Raw genomic sequence first — 24,431 nt, forward strand, 5'->3', positions numbered from 1 at the left:
CATCTGATTTTATAGACCTGCTCCCTATTTCATGGAGGAAAGTATTCCACCTCATCTTAGGAATACGAAACAGAGCAGGTTTTAAAATATCTTATGGAGTTCTCTCTCCTACTCCTCATTGCACCTATTAAGATCAACCTGTTTTCTGTGATGAGAGGGAATGTCAGAGGGAAAGGAAGGTTTGATTTGCCAAATTCAGGTTTTTCCAAGCAATAAGCACACTAGCTCCCTCCCCAAAATACTTCCCCAGTCTCACAATTGTACATGAGGATGTGCACTGAGAGAAACCAGACACTCTACAAATGTTCATTTTCTTTCATTAAAAATGTTAAGTTACAAAGATTTTCATTCATAAATAGTCAAAGGGTGGGGTACACCTGGTCCCTTACCCCGAAACCAAGTATCTTGCCCTCTAGGGACTTTCATAATCCTCTTTATCCCAACCCCTAAAAGAAAGCTCAGCCTTCTCCTAGTTCCCTGAGTTCACATTTGTTCAAATCTATGGGCCAACCCAGCCCTGCCCACAAAAAGAACCAGTCACTATCCTGGAAGGGCAGAAAGGGTAAGGGGACACCATACCCAGCGATATATAAAAGAAGTGCCCCCAGGTAAGGGCAGAACTTCCTGTGTGGGAGAGGAAGCTGGGCTTTTAGTCCTAACGGAGTGATTTCCCTGTCAAAAAGAATTTGATTTTGTAAAAAAGGCTAGAATCCAAAGGAAGATGGAACTGTCTTTTAGGTACTCCCAGCAGACTCTCTTAGATCCATGGTTCTGCAGGCAGAGTTAGGACCTTCTACCCCTGGGGTAGAGCACAGCTCAGAGTGTCCCATAGACACTGACTTTGGCCATGGAGATGCTCTCTGTGTAGTGATTCAGGCCTTTCTCATACAGGACATAGAGCTGGGGGGCCTGCTCCTCTCCATCAGCACTGCTCTCCAGGGCCGCCAAAGATGAGTAGCCACTGGGCCCTGGCCATAGCTGGACAGTCTTTTTCTGCCATGAAGTACCATTGCTGAAGCTCCAGCGCAGGGTCAGGTTCACTCCTGAGGAGAGTGACAAAGAGTCAGGGGGAGGAGGGTCTCTGCTCTGCAGGCCTTATCTAAATGCAGGTGCTCCCCCTGCTGAGCCCACCCTCAGGTACTCACGGAACTCTGGATGGGCTGGATTGGAGAAGAAGATAATGCCAGAGTTGGTAGCTATTGCTCCTGCAGCTACCACAGGGTCCACCAGTTCAGGGTCAAAGGTCACATCCCGTGGCCTTAGTGTATCACAGGCATCATAGCTGCGGAGGACAATCCGGCAGTGGCAGTGGTAGTTGTTCTGGTTCCGGGCATTAATGATGACTGAACCATCTGGGAGCTCATAGGGCTAAGAGGAGAGAACAGGGCCTCAGAAGGACCAGGGGAGGGGGCAGGGCAAATGCCTTTGTTTCTGAAGGGAGTAAGTTCAGGTGGCAGAGTTGGGCAGGCAGTCTTGGCTCTGTGGAGGGAATGGTGCTCTGGAGGATAGGGCAGGTTGAATGATGGGGAACTTCCCATGGACTCCTGACCTGGCATTCATCAGGGTTGAAATCATTTTCCCGCTTGGGCTGGCCATAGGGGATGCCGCTGACCCCACTCCCGTAGCGCCAGGAAGCGCCATGGTCATCACTAAGCAGACAGAAGACACCATCTCGCTCCAGTGTGCCATGGCCACACACGATAAGCCGGCCCTTCCGAGGCTCACGCTGTTTCTGTGGGAAGCAGAACTGGGTGTCTACAAAGGGGGACTCTGCAGGGGCTCAGAGGCACGGATAGGAGTTCACTACCTCACGGTGTGAGGACATGCTTGTCCCTTCAGTATGTCTTTCACTGACAGTTCCAGAATTCCACAAGCATAGACTAACGGAACCGAGAAGCCCTTCTTGGGTCATCAGGTCTACTGCTGGATATGTTGTGCATACTGGGGCCCCTGCTATGGAAGCTTAAACCCAAAATGAGCTCATTCACCAAGCTGTGAACTAACACAGGCTTAAGTCTGCCATAAGGAAGGGAATCCTTTTCTCTTTTGCATAAAGGTATCACATAGACTAGGGCAGTCCTATTCTCCAAGTGGGAAGCCAGAGGTAAAGTCCCGCCTTCCCTGGGCAGGATGTTCTTCCCAGGATGACCTTGTTACCTAAGAATCCCATCTGAGACAAAAAATCTGATTTCACAGGGTATTCCCTTTGGGAAAAAATCCACTTGGGGTCATCAGCTAGACTCTCCAATAGGCAGCCCCCTCCACCATATCCCAGGATGGATACCTGAATGCCAGAGCCTGGTCCAGGGGCAAACATTTCAGTGCCAATATCCAGGGAGAGATTCCGGGGTGGGCTCCAGGAAATGCCATCATCCTTGCTCCATATCAACATGGTGGAGGCCACCTGACAGTGGACCTTGTGAGCACAGAGAGTGTAGAAAAGAAACACTACTCCTGTCTCAACATCGCTCACCACTGCCCCCAGGTTCAGCCCATCAGCTGTTTCCCCATCATCCATAATGAATTTTGTGGAAGACCATGTGCTACCTATTAAAAAAAAAAAAAAAAAAGGAAGAAATGCAGAGTGAGTGCTCTGGACATACCTTTTCTATCACTTGTGTGTGTGTGTGTGTGTGTGTTGGGGGGTGGGGGTGTGCTGGGATTTAACTCAAGGGTACTCTACCACTGAGCCACATCCCCAGTCCTTTTTATTTTTTATTTTGAGACTGAGTGTTGCTAAGTTGTCCAGGCTGGCCTCAAAATTGCAAACTCCTGCCTCAGCATCCAGAGTAGACTGGTTTACAGGGGTGCACCACTAAGCCTGGCTTCATCACCATGCCTTTGCCCCATTTTTTCTCCATTGCTTTGATCACCTTTCCCCACATAAGAAACAAATTTATTTAATTATTATGTTTATTGCCTATCTCTTGCCAATAGAACGTAAGTCCTACGAAGATAGGGATTTTAGGTTGGTTTTGTTCATGGCTATATTCACAGAACCTAGACTAATGCCTGGTATACAGCCAGTGCTCAAACAAATGTTCACACTGGACAAATGTTCAACTCCTTGATAATCCCAACACCCAGATTACTGCCATGGGCACTTTTCCTCCTTAGGTTTCCCCCATCCCTGAGGAACTCCGACCTCATCCCTCCAAGTTCCCCTATCCTCAGGGGTCTTGGGATGAAAGGATCCTTCCAATCCACCCAACATAGCACCAGCTCTTTGGACTCAGACATCTTTATACCCTGGTCCGTGGACCTTCGCAGAGCAATGAACTTGGCCCCCTCATCAGATGCAGACTTTTTTCTGGCCTCAGCAAAAGCGAGAAGAGTCCCCTGAGGAGTGGCTGTGATGAGCGGAATGCGGAAGGTGTCCACTGAGCCGATCTGCCTCCCACTCACCCATAACAGCTGTTCCATTGTCACTATTGGTTGTACCTGCAAGGGAGGAGGAAGAGGCAAAAGAGACAAGCTTAACTTGTGGTTTTAGGACAGGTGGGTGGCAGCTTCAACTCAGGTTCCGACTAGAGGGAGAGTATTGGGGATCCTGAAAAGGGGTGGGGGACCAGAACAAGAAAGGGTAACCCGAAGGAGAGTTTGGAGTGAAGCTGATGGTTCGGAACAGGGAAGTGGAGATGGAACCCTTAGGTAAGGATGGAGACCCCCAAAAGGGAAGAGGCTCGAATGAGGAGGACAGAGACCCAGAGAGGACAAGAGTCTGGAAGCGGATTGAGAGAACAAGGTCTAGGAAAGGGGAAAAAGTCCCGCCGCGAAGAAGCGGCTCAGCAAACCGCCTCCCGGTGGACATGGGGTAGGGATCACCCGCGCGTGTCGAGGCCGGAGCTACGGAAAGCGGCGACTCACCAGACTGAAGTCATTCTTAGCCCCAGCCTCCAATACTGTCAGGGACAACAGCAGCTGGAAGAACCCGGCAAACAGCCGAAACCCACAACCTTCTCTGGAGCCCGGCATACGCGGTGTCCCGGGTCTGCCCCGGATCTCTGTGTCCGGTTGTTCCCTTGTCATAGCTCTCCACAGCAGCGGAGACCCTAGTCACAAATCAGCCCCGGCTCCAGTCTGTCAGCTGACCCCGGCTCTTTAAACACTCAGACCTCTCCTCCAAACCCGCCCCACACCGAGCGGCCCCGCGGCGCTTCCATGATTCTAATTGGTCCTCAGGCACTCTGACCCCTCTGTCAAGCCGCGCGCCTTGGAACTTGCCCTTCCGATTGGTCCGCTATGAAGGGCGTTAGCGCGTGACCCGGATGGGAAGTCCTTTTGGCCCTCGTGAGGAAGGCGGACTCACACCGTATCAACCTTGTGATTGGCTGAAGTTTAGGGAGGTGTAACAGGGACGGGGCCTAATTTAAAGGTACCGGCGGTGGGTGGGATGCGAGAGGCACCGTGTGGTCTTGGAGGGAATAAAAATAACAGAGTTATTGAGAAAAAAATAATCAATCTTTTAATAAAATCATTTAGCTACAAAATCGGGGTCTGTAAGGCATAATGTGACTGGGCGTCTGTGCAGGCGTGGTGCAGTACTGGGTCAGGGCCTGGTCTCTCATTTCTTCCTCTTCTTGTCGCCAGGGGGCGCCTGGTTCTTCTTGCCCAGAATCTTGAGGAGGCCCTTGGACATGTAGTAGGGACGGTCCAGGGAGCCATCGTTCCGTTCCAGGTCTTCCACTAGCCATAACATAGCGTTGTTAGAGTGAACCCTGGTGGGGCCATGCCCTGGGGGGAAATAATCTGGGACTGCTGGGACTGCGAAACTAGCCGCTTATTTCCAGTCCCGGGGGTATCACCGCCTGCTGATGTTTTTCAGGCAGATTTTGTGATCTATAGGGCAGGTTATGTAATCTCAGGAATGTATTTCATAGAGTCATAAAGATTAACCAGCATGTCACCTGCTTAGCGCATGGGTAGGGGTGTAGTTTAGTGGTAGAGCATGTGCTTTGTGTGCACAAGGCCCTGGATCCTATCTGCAGCAGATGCACACATGAATTGCTTAGGCATGTATCATCCCCGAAATAAACAAACAAACAAAAAAACCAAATAATACAAAAAATTAATAAAATGGATGTACTTTGTAGGATGAAAATACCCTCTCATTACAGCCACCTGCTGGGAAGTCTCTCTTGTGACTCCCCTGTCCTCCAACACTGGGGAATGAACCCAGGGTGTTCTACCATTGAGCTACATCATCCAGCCCTTTTTACTTATTATTATTTTTTAGTTGTTGATGGACCTTTATTTTATTCATTTATTTATATGTGGTGCTGAGAATCGGAATTGAACCCAGTGCCTCATGTGAGGCAAGCACTCTACCTACCACTGAGCCACAACCCCAACCCTTTATTTTTTATTTTGAGGCAAGTTTCCCAGACTGACCTGGATTTTTTTTTTTTTTTTTGTATTGGGGATTGAACCCCTAGGGGCACTTAACCACTGAGCCACATGCCCACCTTTTTAAATTTTTATTTTGAGTCAGGGTCTCTCTAAATTGCTGAGACTGACCTTAAATTTGCCGTTCTCCTACCTTAGCCTTCTGAGTTGCTGGGATTACAGGTGTGTGCCACCATGCGTGCCACATGGGAGAGCCCACCAGCCTGGGGATTCACTCTCTCCTTTGTTTCCCAAACCCCTGGCCTTAGGATTTCAGAAGAGGTTCCCTCTGGCTTCTTTAACTCACAAATTGCTGTTTCTAGAAGCACCAAATCTCCAAAAAAGCCTGGCAGTGGGTTACTGTTAGGTTGGGGAGAAGGTAGCTAGGGGTATCACTCACGAAAACAGAGGAAGAGCGTGTCCACACACATGCTGAAAACACTGAAGAAGCCACTGGCAATGACGTAGGCCCCCAGGATGGAGGTCTGGAAGACACAAGGCTGGTTGGAGCTACTGGGATTTTTTGGGAAGTTGGGTGTTGAGTCACAGAGGAGAGTCACTCACCATAATGGGTAGCCAGTAGTAGTTGAGGTGGGGGCTTTCGAAGTCTTTACCCAGCCCCTGAATTCGGCCAGAGAAGAAAAAGAAAGACAGGACCCCTGTGGGAGAGTTCCCAAGATCAGTGCTGCTCCTCTGAGGTCACCTTTCCAGCTCCCCAGCACGCCTCCAACCCCCACTCTGCAAATCCCAATCTTGGTCCTTACCAACACCTCCAACCACCAGCAGCTTCCCAAAGAACAACAGCAGGTCTGTGACTTTATCCAGGACAATCACCCTGTACCAGCAATTAGGGTAGGTTGTGGATGAGAGGCCTAGAAGAACAGCTGACTACATAATTTGCAGGGACTTGTTTGAAATCAAAGTTATTCCCATTTCAAAATGGCTATAACAAAGCATTAAACCAAGTTCGGGTCCTTCTGAATGCAGTGTGCTTAGGAAGCCAGACTAGGGTGGGAGACCTGAGAGGGAGCCACATGGCAGTGCAGGACAGCCTGACCTGACAATGTTCCTCATGAGCAGCATGAAGGCATTTTTGGCTGAGACACAGAAATTCTTCCCGTAGATGGCAATCTGAGGGGGTAGGAAGGTCAGTCACATGTGGTGGGCTTTCTTAGATTTGGCTTGGGGGCCTAGGCCAAGGGGTACCAGACCAAGGAGTTGCTTGCCCCTGGTAGCTCACCATGATATATGCATTGCGGTTCAGGAACTTGATGAACTTTTCCAGACACCAGAGGCAACACTTGAAGCAGCACATGATACAGCGGGCCATAGGGTTCTGGGCTCCTGGGAAGAAGGGAAACTCCTGTTTGGTCAATGCTTTTCCCCAAGGATCCAGCTGCTCAGCCCAGCCTTCCCCAGCTCTGGACTACAGGCTCACCTCTCAGTTTGTGGTCGATGTACTCCAAGATGATCCGAGCTATCTGCACAATGGTTAAGATGAGGGCTCCAAATGCCAATGAACCAGTGTGGTAACTGTAGAAGGAATTAGGAAATTAGTGGCAGCCCCAGGACTCCTGAGTCTCTATTGCTCATAGTTCCCAGGGTCCTTCCTCTAGCTCACCGGAGTGTGCGTATGAAGGCGGAGCTCAGGGGGAAGGTGGGGATGTCCCGGGGCTTGTGGAAGGCCCAGTAGAAGGAGGCAAAGGCCCCAGCCAAGACGCACTGGCCCAGGGCCAGTACCCAATTAAGGGTCCAGAAGAGCCCCAGGACCCCATAGATTTGCAGGTTGAAGAGAGAACGTTGTGCTAGGCCTGTGGATGCGTAGCTCTGGAAGACGCACATCAGCCCTGGGCAGGAGTAGTTCATGGACTGGTCCTGGGGGTGGTGAGGAGGACAGGTTGGTTCAGGTCCAGCTTTAGAGACTTCAATGCATAGCCCTGACCTCCACCAGTTCCCAGTAGCCTCCCTCAGTTAGGGAGACAGTTCCTTCTAGGAATCTTATCTCCAGGCTCAGACTGCATTCAGTCTGTTGTTTGGGTGTTAATTAGCTTCCTTGTCTCTGGACTGGCCCAAGAACATCCAGGTCTCTTGGGCCAAGCTAGTGGTGTGTGTGAAGTCCACATCTGTGTGAATTGAATATTCTGGGTATTTTGATATTAAGCAATTAGTTTTAATTCTGTTGGGTGTGATATTGACAGTGGTTATGCTTTTTTTTACTTTGAGACAGGATCTCACTAAATTGCTGAAGCTGGCCTTGCAATCCTTCTGCTCAGCCTCTTAAATTGGTGGGATTATAGGTGTGTATTACCACAACTGGTGTGGTTATGCTTTTTTTTTTTTTTGGTATTGGGGATTGAACCCAGGGATGCTTAACCACTGAGCAATATCCCCAGCCCTTTAAAAAAATATTTTTAGGGGCTGGGATTGTGGCTCAGTGGTAGAGCGCTTGCCTAGCACGGGTGGGACCCGGGTTCGATCCTCAGCACCACTTAAGAATAAAGGCATTGTGTTGTGTCCATCTACACCTAAAAAATAAAATAGAATATTAAAAAATATATTTTTAGGGCTGGAGCTATATAGCTCAGTGGCAGAGCTCTGCTTGCCTAGCATGCGTGAGGCACTGGGTTCGATCCTCAGCACCATATAAATAAAATAAAATAAAAGCATTCTGTCCATCTGCAACTACAATTTTTTTTAAATATATATTTTTATTTAGAGACAGGGTCTCACTGAGTTGCTTAGAGCCTCACTAAGTTGCTGAGAGTGGCTTTGAACTCTCAATCCTCCTGCCTCAGCCTCCCCAGCTGCTGGGATTATAGGCATGCACCACTACACCCAGATGTGGTTATGCTTTTTTAACAAAAAAAAATTTTTATATTGCTGGGGATAGAATTCAGGGCCTTGTGCATGCTAGGCAAACACTCTAGCCCTGAGCTACAGTCTTCATTATGTTTTTTATTTTTTGTTTATTTGGTACTCAAGATTGAACCCAGGAGCGCTTAACTACTGAGCCGCATCCCCAGCCCTTCTTATTTTTTATTTTGAGACAGAGTCTCACTAAGTTGCTAGGGCTGGCCTTGAATTTACAGTCCTGTCTTAGCCTCCTGAGTTGCTGAGATTACAGGGGTGAGCCTCCATACTAAAGTTATGCTTTTAAAACTCATCCTGACATATTTACATGATGTCCAGAATTTGCATTTATAAACTCCCTAAAGGTCTGGGGTGTAGTTAAGTGGTAGAGCACTTGCCCAGCAAGTGAAGGCCTTAGGTTTGCACTGCTAAACAACCAAAAAACAAAAGTTAGGGGAAAAAAATGTCATGAGGGCAGTGAGACAGGTAAAGTAAGAAGAGCAGAAAACAGGGTGGTGGACTCTGGGTAAAGGGATTCACCACTCTACTGTGAACCTACTTTGCATGCATTTGAAAATGTCCATAATGAAAAGTAAATGCATATATAAAAACTAAATCAGTCCAGCAAATGTGATCAAGAAAATATTGATAATTTCTGAAACTGGGTTTATGTTTGAAATTTTGTAATAAGAAAAAAATAATAATAATTCTGGGTACAGTGGCATATACCTGTAACCGTAGCAACTTGGGAGGCTGAGTAGGAGGATTGAAAATTTGAGGCCAGCCTCAACAATTTAGAGAAACCCTAAGCAATTTATCAAGAACTTGTCTTAAAATAAAAAATAAAAAGGGCTGGGTAATGTGGCTCACTGGTTAAGTGCTCCTGGATTCAACCCCCAGTATCAAAAAACAAACAAACAAAAAACATCCCCTACCCGCAAAGAACCAGAAAACAATTTTCCACTTTGTAGGTTACCAGGTTTGCGTCAGTTTTCACTGTAGATAGTAAGCAAGTTGCAAAGAGAAACCAGGGCATTCTGGGCTTTACATACCCAGTGCCCAGTGTGTCTTCTGCAAGTATAGCTGAGTTTTTTTTTTTTTTTTTTTTGTTTTTGTTTTTGTTTTTTGCTTGTTTTGGATTGAACCCATTGATGTTCTACCACTGAGTTACATCTCCAGGACTTCTTAAAAAAATTTTTTTTTTGAGACAGGGTCTTAAAATTGTTGGGTCTGGCCTTGACCTTGTGGTCCTCCTGTCTCAGCCTCTTAGGTTGCTTAGGATTACATGCATGTGTGAACCTGCCTGTTTTAATTTTTTTTTTTTTTTAATAGAATGGGCCCAAGGGCTGGGGATATAGCTCAGTTGGTAGTTCAGTCCCCAGCACCAAAAAATAAGTAAGTAAGTAAGTAAGTAAGTAAAATAAAAAGAGTGGGCCCAGTACCTTAAACTTGCAATCCTCCTGCCTCAGCCTCCAGAGTTGCTGGGATTACAGGTGTGCACTACTGTGTCTTGCTCCTTTTAAAATCCTTTATTTTGAGACAGGGTCTCACTAATTTGCCTAGGCTGGCCTGGATTTATGATTCTCCTGGCTCAGCTTTCAGAGTCTCTGGGATTACAGGTGTGCACCACCACACCCAGCTATGACGTGAAAGCTTTGAGGATAGTAAATTCCCAGCAGTGTAGTGCCATGCCCTAGAATCTCACAGGATAGTTTAAGGAAGTAGCTTCTCTTCCAGGCCCACCTCCAAGAATCTCACCTGTGAACAGCCTAGGACAGTGTTCAAGGGAAGTAGACTTAAATAGCAAAACAAAACAACCCCATCGCTTATAAGATCTCATCAGGTGCCAGGCATTGTACCAAGTACTTTAAGTTTCCAATGTCACTTAACCTTCTCAGCCACCCAGAAGGACAGGGTGAAGGACAGAGCTGAAGTGAGGTGAAGTAGTTAATAACCCTCGAGGCAGAGGAATATCCTGCTACCCAGCCCTCCCCTCTTCCACCTTTAGGCCATGATGTCTGTCATAGCCTCACTTTTTCATTATGTATAATGGGTGAGTCAGCATGAGGAATAGAGGGTGGTGGTAGATTATGTGAACTTGAGAGAGCCCCCTGCCCTCTCTGGCCTTAGTCACCTCTGCCCAATGAGGATCTGGGCTAATTAGTTCCTAAGGTCCCCTCAGCCCTCTTGAAGCCCCCTCCATGGTCCACCTTTCCTCACCATGGGGTCACACGATGTATTCACTGGCACGTTCTCACAGCCGGGTGCACTGACATTGGACACCCAGTATACGTACTGGGGTTGCCCAGACGTGGCCAGGTATCCAGAGGGGAGTCAAGGAAAGCATGGTTGCATGGTGCCTCCATAGGCCACTCCTCAGGGACTGTTCCTGGGGGCTGGTGCAGGTTGTATACAGTACAAAGGGGGCTAGAATTCAGCCTGTGCTCCCTTACCCAGTGCTGTCTAGCCACAGGGCTGTTGCTGCACAGAGAAAAGGGTACATCTGCCAAATGCTCTCTGACAGTATATGGGCAAGTACTTCTTTGCCCCTCAGCCCCGCACCCCAAGGCTTTACTGTGGACAAAGGATACAGAGCAGTCATGGCCCAGTAGGCAATGCAAATGACAAGGAGGACAAAGGTGACCAGTGGGTAGAACATGGTTGACATCATCTGACCCACAGCCCTGTGGAGAGACAAGAGCTGTCCACCAACCTGCCCCTAGCCCCACCCATCCTCTGAGAGGGCTGACTCTAGCATGGGCCCCTCAGCTGCCACAGCCAGAGTCGGCCTGGTGTCCCTGGGGTGGCAGCAGTAGGGCAGAAATTTCATCTTTCCTAGCACCAGTGCTTGGTGTGGGTGGGTACAAATCAGGTGCTCACTGAATGAACTGAAGGCAATATATCTTGCTTCTAGGGACCCTTAAAGGGGACTAGAATCACAGAAGCCACTTGAGCAAGCAAAGAGAAACACCAAAGTGTGGTCTCCTTGACAAGTTTGGTGGTTCCTGGTTGGCAGGAAGCTGCCGCTTCTCCTCCCTGCCTGGTCTCCTGCTGTTCCATCCACCACGGCCACTCCCACCCTTCTAGAGGCCTGCTAGTTTTAGGTACTTGGCATTCACCAATCCATTTAATCCTTATCACAACCCCCTAAGTAGCAACTGCTGATTCACCTATTTTACAGGTGGGAAACTGAGGCTCTGAGATCCTGTCATCCAGCAGTGTTACCCACTGCCCTAATACCCTTCTCCTCTGGAGCTCCCTACCACTTCCCTGGCATCCCCACCCCCAGGCCTGCACCCCAACCCTCAGCCCCATCTCCCTCCTAGACAGGCTCTGACTTGCTGGCCTCCTTCAGGAGGGCAATGGCGATGCGAATCCGTTGGCGCAGGAAGATGAGCAGGAGCAGCAGGATGCCTTCAAGCACAGCCAGCACAATCACTGCGGGAGATGGGGGAGACAGTGGGCATAGGGCTAGGGTCAGGCCAGGGCCAGGCTCTGATGGCTGGCAGCTGGAGAGCGGGTAGGGTACTTACCAGCAGCCAGCCAGGTCTCCTTCACACTCTGGTAGGCACTGAGGTTGGTGGTGAAGCCCAGCTGGGAGATAGAGGCGCCCTTGTCCCGCAGCACTCGGTACTCCTCCCAGCAGTGGTAGATGCCGTAGGCCATCACTCCAAGTACCCCTAGGATCAGCACCAGCACTAGGGGCCCAGCCACCAGACGCAGAAGCAGGATAAATAGCAGGCTCAGGATCAGAGCCACACCTAGGGCACTGTAGGCATAGTAACATAGGTGAGGGTCACTTCTGGCTCCCGAAATTGTTTTCCTTTCAGAGGTTTCCAAATACCTTTCCTTATGCCATCCAATGTCCCCAGATTTGACCCCCTTATAAATCCTGATGGGCATGGAGTCTATTCTGAGTTCTGGCTCTTTCTCTTCTCTCTTCCCTCTGTTTCTGACATGGGACTAGCAGGTAGAGAATCAGGGAGGGGAGAAGGGAAGGACAAGAGAGGAGGAGAGTGTGGTGACTCACACAAGAATCCAATACCAGGATTGGGCAAAATCTTCAAAGATCTTAACAGTGATGTCACGGGCATTGAGGCTGTCAAGAAAACCACTGTTGGGGAGAGACCAAATCAGATGGGGCTGCGGGCTGGAAAGTGGTGTGGGATAGATGCCGGTGGGGGGAAGCGATGCCTACCTGATTCCCTGAGTAATGGTGGTGTTGCTGATCCAGGGGAATTCAGGTAGTGTAAAGTTAGTATTGGGCAATGGAAAGCAGCGCCCCAGAGCTGGAAGAGAACAGGGATTGCCGGGTGTAAAGACTGTTCCCCCCACTAGCCCATAATGCCTCAGGGGATGGACTCTCCTCTCCTGGGACTAGGGGTGGGGGGTGCAGGTGCTGCTCTGGATTCCACAGCCAAGAGGGGGCTCTTGCCCTGTGGTGTCAAGGCTACCATCCATTCCTCTCTGCTGCTGCCCTGGTTCAGATCTCCTCTCCCCTGGATGGACCCCTGTGATACCCCAGTCTCAACTTCCATCCACCCTCTGTTAGGTTGGTGGTGGCAACTTGGCGACTTGGTGGCAACTTAGTGGTGACTTAGAACAAAGCAGCCCTCGAGGGAAAGGAACATCAATCAGATGCCTGCAGAAATGCCTGTCAATCAGCCAGATCTCCTGAATAATGCCTGTCAATCAGCAGGACTCCCTGGCCAATCCTGGAGTTCTGCCAACTCCCCTGACCAACTCCAAAGGGGCAAGGGACCCTAAAAACACCTTTTCCTGTCCCAAGCCCTTCCCTTCCTGCTGTAAGCCCCATAAAGGTCCAGTCCTGTCGAGCTTCCACACAGTTTCTCCTCAGACCCTTCCCCTGTCCCCTCTGTGGGTCTGATCGAGTTCCACCCAGGAGTGATATCTCAATAAAGCCTAGTTCAGCGGCCCTTTTAAATCTGCCTCCTTTGGTTGCTGCCCGCCTCACCCGATCTGACATCTTGGTGCCGAAACCCGGGAAGGGATCTTTGGGTTTCTCCCTCAGGGGATTGAAACCCATCCCTTCCCCCTTAAAACGAACCGGGAAATTTCTAAGCAGCTCTTTCCCTCTCCCTTTATCCAGGCCGACAGGAGTGGGGTAAGTTCCCATTTCTCCTGACCTTCCAAACCCTTTCTTTCTGTCTTTCCGCGGGGTCTATCCTTAAGTCACGCATGCTATAGGCCCTTCCCGTTCTGCTCAGGGCTCCAGGGAATGTGGAGACATCCCAGTCCTCCTGAGAACCGTGCACCCAACCAGGTTGGCCAACCGCTGGGGCGCGCGGAGGCTGTAGGGAACGCCTCAACCTCTGCCCTGGCCCGTATCTGTTCCGTAGGTGAGTGCAGACAGAATTTGGGATGCCTTCTTCTGCTCCCACTCACCCCCCCCCAGGATGCCAGAAGGTCATGGGAAACACAGAGTCCTCTCCTTAGACCCCAAAGTCCTTGGGTATCTATATTCAAATCCTGCCAAGTTAGGGCTCATTCAAGAACTGCCTGGTATTTTACTGCAGTTATACAATTGGTCACAATGGCCCCCAGAAGGAACTGTTGATTTTAAACCCTCACTGAATTGGACAATTTCTGTCACCAGACAGATTCGCTCCCGTCCTTCCCTCTGCTTTCCGCTCCCAATCTTCTCTCTGCTTTTTGCTCCTGTCCTTCTGTCTGCTCTCCCTCCCAGCGGTACCATGTCCCCTCCCCCTCCCTGCCGCTGCCGTGGCCCTGTCTGCACGCTTCCAGTCTGCCTGGCCACCAGACACATGTGCCCTTTCTCCCTCCCTCGCTGGCTCCTCTCGCAGGCCTCCCTTTGCCACCTGGTTCCAACGGGCAGGTAGGATGGATCCCACCTGGCTGCAATGGGTGGGATCTCTGGATCCCTCTGACCCTCCTCCTCTGCTATGCTCACCTCTTCTACTGACAAGCCCTTTCCCCTCCCCCCACTCATGCCTCTCTTCTCCTGTCAGTTCCGGCACCCAGTCCCACCAGGCCCTCCCACCAGCTAACCCATAGCTCCTTTGTCTTCTCAAGGAAATGGCTGCTGCTGAAGGGAACATTCGAATACACATCCCATTCTTACTTTAGGATCTTTCCCAGAATCCAGATGAAAATCCATCCTTATTTCTCAACTGCCTTACAGAGGCCCTAACCAAATACACTAGGCTGGATCTTGAGTCTCCCACCGGGGCTACAGTGTTAACAATCCATTTCATTACTCAGTCAGCTCATGATATTAGAAAAAGCTCAAATGAGCTGAGGAGGACCCTCAGACCCCTATCTGATATCTGGTGAAAATGGCCTTTAAAGCAGGCTCCATTGCAGAAAAAGGTAACACCCCAAACCCAGGCCTTGGCAGCGGCCCTGAGGCCTATGTCTCTAGCAAAAGCTTTCACGGGGAAAACCAGCATTCCTCTCTGCCAGGAGCTTGCCTCAAATGTGGATGCAAAGGTCACTGGGCTCGCTAATGCCCAAACCCATGGCCTCCTCCCAGGCTATCCCCCACCTGTAAGCAGACAGGACATTGGAAGATTGCCCCATGGCTGGCCCTTCCTAGGCGCCTCTATGCAGGAGTATGACCAGTCAGGCGGTCCCTTCTCTTGAACTATTGGGGTTTGCAGAAGACTGAAGAAGCCCAGATTCAAAGACCCCCGTCACCCTCTCTGAGCCCAGGGTAATGATGCTCCATGCAATGGGTAAGTCCCTAAGCTTCCTTGTGGACACGGGGGCTACCTATTCTGTCTTGCCTGCCCACTCTAGGCCTGTTTCATTCCCAGGTCTCAGTTATGGGGATTGATGACAAAGCCTCCTCCCCAAACCGAACTGCTAAGCTGGCCTGTGCCCTGGAGGGACACCCTTTCACACACTCTTTTCTGGTTATTCCATCCTGTCTAGTTCCTCTCCTAGGCAGAGATGTTTTCCAATTACTAGGAGCCACCCTCCAACTACACCCCAAGAATACTACTACCCATATCCTTCTGCCTCTAATTCTTATCCTCTCTAATGACCTGACCTAGTTGTCCCCAGATCTGGGACATCTCTACGCTGGTCATAGCCTCCCACCACAAGCCAGTCCCAACCCAGCTGAAACCCCAAACTAAATTTCCCTGAGTCCCTAAGACTCCCCCGCAACACTCCCATATTTTTGGTACGCAAACCCTCAGGCACCTATCACTTAGTCTAGGAACTCCACCTAATTAACGAGGCCATTATTCCCATCCACCCGGTGGTTTCCAACCCTCACGCTTTTCTTTCTCATATCCCCCCTTTGACCACTCACTTTACTATCCTGGATCTTAAAGCTGCCTTCTTTACAGTGCCTCTGCGTCCTGACTCTTATTACCTCTTTGCCTTCACACGGGAAGACCCTACATCTTTTAGGTCTCAACAGCTGACATGGACAGGCCTACCCCAAGGCTTCAGGGACAGTCCCTACCTCTTTGGTTAGGCCTTGACACAGGATTTAACTGTTTGTGGTTTGGGGATAGCACTCTCTTACAGTTTCCCTACCTCAAGGGAAACTGCTAACACCGTCCCCTCCATCCTCATTGAGCAGATCATTTCCAGATTTGGACTTCCTACCTCCATCCAGTCAGATAACGGTTCGACCTTCACTTCTCGGGTTGTTCAACTAGTCTCCAAAGGCCTCAACATTACTTGGAGGCTCCACATCTCCCAACGACCCCATACAGTCATACTTCCATGCTGGGGCCCACCAAACTGGAAGTTTCTTGCCAACCCTCTCCTTCTTTTACTAATCTTTAATCTCTCTAAAGCTTCTATCCCAACCCACAGATGGCGCTTCTACATCCAAGCGACATGGCAACAGGATGGCACCACCCGCTCTCAGTTTATGGGCCAAGGCGATTGCCCTTTCACTGGCTGTAATTGGGCCGTCACCCTTAATGTTACTGGATTCAACAAGGCCACCTCATCCCACTTATGTTCAGCAATGCTATGCTTCATATCAGACCAAACTGAGGAATTCTGTAAGCACTGGCCTGACACCTATGGCGGGTGCCCTTATAATTCATGAAAAAAACGCTTTCTAGATAAGCCTTGCTATGAGAATCTTGCATACACCAAATTGACTATTTGGGACCCATGGAGCCCAAAATGGGCTTCTGGTGTTGATGGTAAATTCTATTCGTGGGGTTTTGCCAAACAACCCTCAGCCTCTATCAGAATATGGAGAACTTATATACAAGTGCTCCCTCAAATTCACATAACCATCCAGGAGCAAGAGAAGGAACTCCAACACCAGCTGGATGCAGTTGCCCATCCTAAAGCTGACCCTTTCTCATAGGTGGCCCTAATATGTCAGGCCTTCAGCTTCTCAATTTGTCCAAAGTGAATAACATTTCAGACTATTTCCTTTGAGCAGGTTTGGATCATACTCCATTAACTGCGATTCCCATTGATTTTCCACTCAATACCTCAATTAGATCCCAAGGACCCCCCCTCCAGCCTTTGAGGAAGTACCTCTTTTTCGTAACTCATCAGGGAACTTCTCTTGCTGCTACGCTTCCTCAGGTTCTGCACCCTGTGACCAGATTGTTCGAATTTCTTAACCTTTGCTCCACCTGAGTTCTTTTTCTGGTGCAATGGTACCCTAACAAAAAATCTAAGCCTCAACATGCCATTTGCTTTTTGTGTTCCTTCCACCTTGCTCCCCCAATTAACTCTGTACAGTGAGGCTGAATTAACATAGCTTGTCACCACCTCCCTTTCCAGGACAAGAAGGGCCGTCTTTCTGCCAGTGGTAGTTGGACTCTCCCTGGCCTCCTCCCTTGCTGCCTCTGGACTTGGGGCAGGAGGACTTGGTTATGTAGTAACCGCTACTCAGAAGCTTGAACAACAACTTTGGGAAGCAGTAGAGGCATCAGCCGCTTATCTCGCTTCCCTACAAAGACAAATAACATCTCTTGCCCAAGTCCATTGCAGAACCATGGAGCCCTAGATCTTCTGATGACAGACAAAGGAAGAACCTGTCTGTTCCTAAAAGAAGAATGCTGCTACTATATCAATGAAACTGAATTGTTCGAAGAGAATGTTGACACCCTCCGTCGTTTGGGTGAAAGGCTTAAACTGCAACCATCGAACGACCCTTGGCCAGGCTGGCTAAACTCAACCCTCATTGCGTGGCTGACTCCCATTCTCACTCCTATATTAGTAATAGGTGCAATGGTACCCTAACAAAAAATCTAAGCCTCAACATGCCGTTTGCTTTTTGTGTCCCTTCCACCTTGGTCCCCCAATTAACCCTATACAGTGAAGCTGAATTAACATGGCTTGTCACCACCTCCCTTTCCAGGACAAGAAAGGCCGTCTTTCTACCAGTAGTAGTTGGACTCTCCATGGCCTCCTCGTGGTGCCTCTGGACTCGGGGCAGGAGGACTTGGTTATGCAGTAACTGCTACTCAGAAGCTTGAACAACTTCGGGAAGCAGTAGAGGCATCAGCCGCTTATCTCGCTTCCCTACAAAGGCAAATAACATCTCTTGCCCAAGTCTCATTGCAGAACCGTTGAGCTCTAAATCTTTTGACAGCAGATAAAGGAGGAACCTGTGTGTTCCTAAAAGAAGAATGCTGCTATTATATCAATGAAACTGGATTGGTCGAAGAGAATGCTGACACCCTACATCGTTTGGGTGCTTTCACTTAACCATCAAATGACCCTTGGCCAGGCTGGCTAAACTCAACTCTCATTGCGTGACTGACTCCCATTCTCACTCCTATATTAGTAATAGGACTTCTATTAATGATTGCTCCCTGCCTCCTCAGGTTCGTTCGAAAGCGAATGAGTGAAATTGCCAGCGTGACCTACAACCAGATGCTCCTACACCCCTACAGTTGCCTTCCCACAGAACCTAAACCCGAGCCACTCCCTTCTCATGATACCCCTAAACAAGCAGGAAGTAGCTAGATGAAATTCACAGCCCTGTATCTCCAAAAAGGCTGGAATGTTAGGTTGGTGGTGACAACTTAGAACAAAGCAGCTCGCGGGAAAGGAACATCAATCAGATGCCTGCAGAAATGCCTGTCAATCAGCCAGATCTCCTGACTAACACCTGTCAATCAGCAGGACTCCCTGGCCAATCCTGGAGTTCAGCCAACTCCCCTGACCAACTCCAAAGGGGCAAGGGACCCTAAAAACACCTTTTCCTGTCCCAAGCCCTTCCCTTCCTGCTGTAAGCCCCATAAAGGTCCAGTCCTGTAGAGCTTCCATGCGGTTTCTCCTCAGACCCTTCCCCTGTCCCCTCTGTGGGTCTGATCGAGTTCCACCAGGGAGTGACATCTCAATAAAGCCTAGTTCAGCGGCCCTTTTAAATCTGCTTCCTTTGCCTGACTCGCTTGACCTGACACCCTCTGCCTGTCTGTGGGCCAGGAAGACCAGGGCACAGCACGACCTCATCATTCCGGGCTCTATGTCCTTTGGCTTCTCAGATACCTTCAGAGGCTCTGCCTGGAAACCATCCAGGTTCCCTGGCCCAGCTTCTGGACTCTGCCTTCCATTGTCCCCTCACTCTACACCTACCTTCTTTGAAGTCCCCCCCCTCCTCTGGAACAGCTTTTGCTCAGTCTCACCTCCGCAGGAAGCTTTCTCACCCATCCCCATCTCCTGTGGTACTTGTTATGTACATGCAGAGCCATTTAATTCACCCTCACAATCTTGCCAGGAAGAGGCATTCTGTTATTTACATTACAAAGAAGAGGAAACCAGGTGCAGGGAGGTTAAGTAGCCCAGATCACTCAGCGGGGAAAGTGCTAGAATTTAAATCCAGATCTGACTTTGGAGCAATCTTTTGACACACTTCTTATTGTACTTACATTAAAAACTGTTTATCTTTACTCATGCTACAATTTAAGAAAATGTTTTACATTAAAAAAATGTATTAGGAGCTAGGCATGGTGAGGCATGCCTGTAATCCCAGCTACAGGGGAAGGCTGAGGCGGCAGGAAGATTGCAAGTTCAAGGCCAGCCTGAGCATCTTAGTGAGACTTTGTCTCAAAATGTAGTTTAAAAAGGGGCTGGGGGTAGCTTAGTGGTAGAGTGCCACTGGGCTCAAGCCCCAGTACTCCCTCCCTCCCCTATCACACGCACGTGTGTGTGTGTGTGTGTGTGTGTGTGTGTGTGTGTGTGTGTGTGTGTATTTGAGGTTGCAAAGGAAAACATACATGATAAAGGCCAATTGCAACCCCACCACCCACTCACATTCATTTGTAACAGCTGGGTGGATATCCTTCTAGTCTTTTCCCCTATTCAAAGGGGTAGCATGTATGTATAGATTCTTCCATGGGGTTTTCATGGGGTTCTCATACAGTCTCTATGACCATCTCTGATCTCTCCACCTACAATGTAGCTCAGGCCCAGAGCAATTTCTACCTTCCCCACATTTATCCCCAGTGCCTGGTACATAGTAGGTGCCCGAAAAACACTGATGGTCTGACTGTGGGGTCACATGGCAGAGAGAGAAATGGAGACCTGTTGCTCATTCCACTTGTGCCACTGACAAGCTGTGTGGTTTTACTCTCTTTACTCTCTGGTTTCCTCATTTGAGAAATAAAAAAAAAATATTGGAGGAGATGATGCCTGAGGAGGGAACTATGTTTCTCACCTGGAGTGGAGGGCAGGAGGAAACTGGGGCAGAATTCCTGTTGCAGGCTTTGGAGTACCGTCTGTGGGGTGGGGAAGGGAGAACAGACACACACACAGACATAGAACAGGATGGAGAAGTTGGGTCCCCTCACCGCCACTGCCACTGTTGCCACCACCACTACCACAGGGCTCAGCCGGTCCACCCTTCCCAGGAACGCCAATCAGTGATCCTCTACCCAACTTCCCCTGCTACTCCATCCTATTGTGGGCCCTCCTGAGTGACAATGATGATGTCGGGGGCAGTACTCACCATATTCCCAGGCACCCCTGGCAGACAAAAGTTCTTTTTTTCTTTATAGAAGACCTCTCCGACTGTCAGCGAGAACTGATCTTTTTCCACTGTCCATACAGCCTCCGGGCAGGAGGACACACATACCTGGGGAGCAGAGAATATACTAAGGGGCTAGTACCTGGGGCCCTGGGGACATGTGAGGCAGAGGCAGCCCTGGGCTCTGACCTGGGGCGTAGGGCACTGTAGTCCCTTCTGGGCGACTGTGATGATGTTGTTGGCCACTATGCAGCTGAAGATGTTGAAGTACAGGACATAGGGTTTATCTCTGCAGAAAGAGAGGAAGAGTGGGCTCAGGGCCTCATCTGGTGTTAGGGGAGGGGAGGATCTACTGAGGTCACTCCCCTAGAGTACAGTGGACCCCCTGTGGCCTAGAGGAGTCACATCCAGCACCTGGTCCTAGCTCCTCTGGGGAGGTAAGGGAGACACCTACATGATTTCCCAGAACAACTCCCATCACAACAGCTAAGGAATGGCTGAGGGCATCAATTCTGTAGCTTAATCCTTTCCTACTAGCTTTATGACTTTGAGCAAGTCACTAAACATCTCTCTGACTCAGATCTATCATCTATAAAATGATAGTATCTACATCATGAGGCGTTAAAGAGAGCATGTGTAAAGTATACTGCCTGCCTGGAACATAGTCAACACTATGTAAATGCTGGAGGGTTGATTATTTATTAAACATTTCCTGCCTGTGGAGACTGACAGCATCACTTCTATAATCATCCTTGTGTTTCAGATGAGGAAATCAAGCTCAGAGAAGTTAAGTAAGTTGTCGAAGGATATACAACCAAAACTTAAGCCAAATCTAAACAGCCATCTCTGAACTCTAAAACCATGCAATTTACCACGTTCTGGCTAAGTCCTCTCAGTTCTGGGGGACTCAAACTAAATGTCCAGCAAAGGGAGGGCTCTGGTGTGATCAGATTCAGAGAGGGTGGGGCTGGGGTGGGAACAACAGGGGAAGAGTGTAGAAGAGCATGATGGTTCTCTTGCCTGAGCTGGAGGATGGGAGGCTGTTGCCATCTCCTGCCCTTACCTCCCTCCTTTTACTCTTTCTATCTTTGTACTTACTTGTTCTGCCCCAACCCGCAGTAGGCACCTGTGGAGTTCCTGGGGTAGAGCACTTGCCGGGGGTCTCCATACACCCAAGCTGAAGACAGACATACACAGATGGATCATGGGAGGGCAGGAGCTTGCAGGGAGCAGCTATGGGGTGGTACCTCTGGGTTATCGCCCCCACCCACCATTCCAACGCTGCACAGATGGAAACTCACCCACGATCCCCACCACGATATAACCCAAAATAAAGAGCAAGAAGATGACACAGCAGATGACATCCGTGCAGCTCCTGGGAAAGAAATGAAGTCTGACTGGGGAGGCTTTGGGGAGGTATAATGGAGGGAGTTGGTGAGGGGAAGGGGACAGTCCCCAAGGGTCTGCTGGTGAGTTGGGAAAAGCTGGAGTGGGTATTAGCAGGTTTCATGTATTGTTTGAAGTACTGGTGATGAAACACAGGGACACTCTGCGGTTGAACTCCATCCCTGGCTCATTTTATTTTATATAATGAGATGAGCTCTGGCTGAATAGATGAGGCTGCCCCGGAATGTGCAATCCTTCTGCCTCTTTCTTGGGATTACAGGAATTCACCACTGTGCCCAGCTTATTTATTTATTTATTTTAAAAGAAAACCTCTTTGTGGGTATTTTTCTTCTAAAGTATGACAGAGAAAAGCACAACTCAGGGGCTGTGGGTATAGCTCAGGGGTAGAACATGAGCTGGGTTCAGTCCCCTGTACTGCACACAAAAAGGACAAGTCCTAAGTACTCAACTGGGTGAATTTCCCCCAAATGTACACCCCTGTATCACCAGTACCAGGAAGCTCCCTGCTGACCAGACACAACAAATACCCTGGGGTAGCATTTTTTCTTTCTTCTTCTTTTTTTTTCTTTATTTTTTTTTTACTGATATTTTAGCAAATACAAAATAAAGACCAGACTCCCCTGCCCCCCAGGGCAATGACCAGAACTCACCTGTTTTTGATGGGGCCTCGAAAGGAGGGGTCATATTTGGCAGGTTTCCCTGCGGGGCATGGAGAAAAGTGTGGAGAATGAGGCCCTGAAGGGGTTTCTCCTTTAGTCTGTTCCTCTGGAGTCCCTCCTGACCCTAGGATCCTGTCCAGGGCAGGGCTGGCAGGAGGGGAAATCTAGGGAGCAGGAACTGCAGAATCCAGGAATCCACGCCTGGTCAGCAGCTCAACTGCTCGCCTTAAACTCCACCCAGATGACAGGCAGGGGTGGGGAGGGGGACTTTCTGTTTCCAGATCAAGGCTCACACCTCAAGGCTGCCTGTCTGGGAAATAGCCTTGGTCCCCTGGCCCCATTTCTCTCAAGGCTCCCTCTAGCTGGTGGGAGGTGGGACACTTTGTCTCAAGGGCTCTCAGTCCCCACTCTTATCCTTCTCCTCTCTCTACATTCTGCTATGGACTTCCCAGGTCCAGAGCCCCTCAGGGAGGTGTCCCAGCCCCTTATACAGCTGCCCCAGAACCAATGCCTATCTTCACTCTCTGACCTGAAGCCATGGACAAAAAAAAAAATTGAGCCGAGGGTGTCAACCCCTGCAAGGGCCCGGGGATTGGAAAAAGAGGACCCCTATAGAGGGGACCCCACTTCAAAGGGACCTCAGTTCTCAGGCAGCCACCACAGAGCTCTGGGTGCCAGTCAGGGTGACACCTGAGCTGACTGGCTGTTGAGATTGTGGCCACGTCCTGTTCCTGGTCCTCCCTGAGTACACACATGGAGGAGGTGGGGCCAGGCAGCCAGGGTCTCACTGTGGGCACCAGGAGGGAGGGCAGAAGGCTGGGCCAGAGTCTGGGAAGGGGTGGGATCCTCTCTGCCCAGGTGCTCTGGACTCTGTCCCACCTTGGCTTATGGGCATGAGGTCAATGATTGATCCAAAGCTGCTCCAGGAAGTTTTCTGGGGAGTGTCCTGGGCCCCTTCCCCCACCTCTCTAGGGAACACCTGGTCCTCCAGGCTTCTCACTCAGGATTGTCTCCCCTCCAGACCTAAGGGGATCTCTGTGGGCAGGCTACAGCCCTTGCTGCTCACAGGAATCCTGGAGGCTGGTCCCCAGCTCCCTCCCTACTCCTAGCCCTTTTTCCTCGCAGATTCTGGAAGCCAGCTCCTGGCTCCTTCTCCCCTTGGCCCTTACTCTTCACAGGAATCCCAGTCCTGGTCCTACTCCTCAAAGTACTCCAGACAGACTCCCACTCCTTACTCCTAACAGAGACGCCAAGGCAGGTCACAGCGCCATTTCCATTAAGACCCTTATGCCCAACTATTCACAGGGATCCTAGCAGAACCCACTTCTCTTGCCATTCCTTGCAGAGATCTGCAAGTAGGTAGACCCCAGCCCACTCAACATCACATGCTCCCACTCCTCAGAGACTGCCTGGCAGGCCTTGGCACCTTTCGGCTTCAGAGACCCAGAGTCCACACTGACTCCTGGGCTCTTCCTCACAGAGGCTCCAGCCTCACCCACCAGGTTCAATAGCACATGACATTGCACCCCAAGCCCTGTTGTCTTGCTCATGACCCCAACCCTGCCACTTTTCATCTGGGCTTTGTTTGCCCATCCCTTCCCGACCCTCAGAGCCCAGAGTGCAAGCCTGAAATCCTGTCACCTCCTCCAGCTTCACTCCACAAATGCTCCCCAGCAATGGCCCTCAGGCTCTGAGCCCTATTCTCTCCCCAGGACCCTGATTCTACCTCCTTCCACCTGCTCCTGTTTCCAGGGCTCTTTCCTCAGGGACCCAGGACTTTCCTTAGTTCCTCTCCCTGGAGCCAGTCTCAGCCACTGTGTCCTGCCAGTTTCCCTCCCTCCACAGAGCCCCGGCTTCTCCCCTCAGTCTCACCATAGGCCTCGTCCTCATCCTGCTTTCCTCCCATGGCTCAGTCTCCCGGAGTGATTGCAGCCCAGGAGACCAGGCGTCTCACCTGCCGCCAGCCCCGCCTTCCCACACGTCACAGCTCCACCCCCGGCTGTGGTCCCCGACACACTCTAGTTCCTCCTTCGGAATCCACAATTCTGTGACCAGTGGGGCCAGGACGCTTGAGCCTGGAACCAGAGGATCAGAGGCTGCTTGCTCAGTGTCAAAGACAAGAGTGGGAAGGAACTGGCACGCGCCAATAAGAAATTTTGCAGTACCATAACTGGGGTATACCT

The 24,431-nt window shown here is 50.0% G+C and overlaps 2 protein-coding genes across 2 annotated transcripts; both read right to left on the bottom strand.

Annotated features, from left to right (window-relative positions):
- Positions 1-300: 300 nt before the first annotated feature.
- NEU1 (neuraminidase 1) lies at positions 301-4,111 on the bottom strand. The gene is made up of 6 exons (XM_081294152.1): positions 3,868-4,111; positions 3,249-3,441; positions 2,285-2,547; positions 1,550-1,732; positions 1,146-1,368; positions 301-1,043 (listed from the first exon to the last, which is right to left on the bottom strand). The coding sequence occupies exons 1-6, from the start codon at positions 4,027-4,029 to the stop codon at positions 817-819; spliced, it is 1,251 nt and encodes a 416-aa protein (XP_081150278.1). The 5' UTR covers positions 4,030-4,111; the 3' UTR covers positions 301-816.
- Positions 4,112-4,495: 384 nt separating this feature from the next.
- SLC44A4 (solute carrier family 44 member 4) lies at positions 4,496-24,292 on the bottom strand. Its single transcript, XM_081294126.1, has 21 exons — positions 24,121-24,292; positions 22,240-22,288; positions 21,484-21,557; positions 21,281-21,359; positions 20,372-20,471; positions 20,165-20,290; positions 19,874-19,934; positions 12,434-12,524; positions 12,266-12,349; positions 11,769-12,004; positions 11,574-11,673; positions 10,827-10,919; positions 10,456-10,558; positions 7,007-7,260; positions 6,824-6,918; positions 6,626-6,729; positions 6,443-6,516; positions 6,150-6,220; positions 5,950-6,044; positions 5,786-5,870; positions 4,496-4,686 (listed from the first exon to the last, which is right to left on the bottom strand). Exons 1-21 carry the CDS (start codon positions 24,152-24,154, stop codon positions 4,565-4,567), a joined length of 2,130 nt encoding a protein of 709 aa, XP_081150252.1. The 5' UTR covers positions 24,155-24,292; the 3' UTR covers positions 4,496-4,564.
- Between the last annotated feature and the right edge of the window lie 139 nt (positions 24,293-24,431).

Source organism: Spermophilus citellus, assembly GCF_964194105.1.
Source record: "Spermophilus citellus genome assembly, chromosome: 5".
Taxonomy (NCBI): domain Eukaryota; kingdom Metazoa; phylum Chordata; class Mammalia; order Rodentia; family Sciuridae; genus Spermophilus; species Spermophilus citellus.

Bases quoted from the DNA above. Each gene is read 5' to 3' on its own strand.
- NEU1 (XM_081294152.1), bottom strand. From the start codon at position 4,029: ATGACAAGGGAACAACCGGACACAGAGATCCGGGGCAGACCCGGGACA. The intron at 2,548-3,248 runs GTATAAAGATGT...TTTTTTTAATAG, and splicing joins GCGAAGGTCCACGGACCAGG to GTAGCACATGGTCTTCCACA. The intron at 1,369-1,549 runs GTCAGGAGTCCA...CTCTCCTCTTAG, and splicing joins TCAACCCTGATGAATGCCAG to CCCTATGAGCTCCCAGATGG.
- SLC44A4 (XM_081294126.1), bottom strand. From the start codon at position 24,154: ATGGGAGGAAAGCAGGATGAGGACGAGGCCTATG. The intron at 12,525-19,873 runs GTGAGAAACATA...GTTCTCTTCCAG, and splicing joins CCTCCTGCCCTCCACTCCAG to CTCTGGGGCGCTGCTTTCCA. The intron at 4,687-5,785 runs GTGAGTGATACC...TGTTATGGCTAG, and splicing joins CACGCTCTTCCTCTGTTTTC to TGGAAGACCTGGAACGGAAC.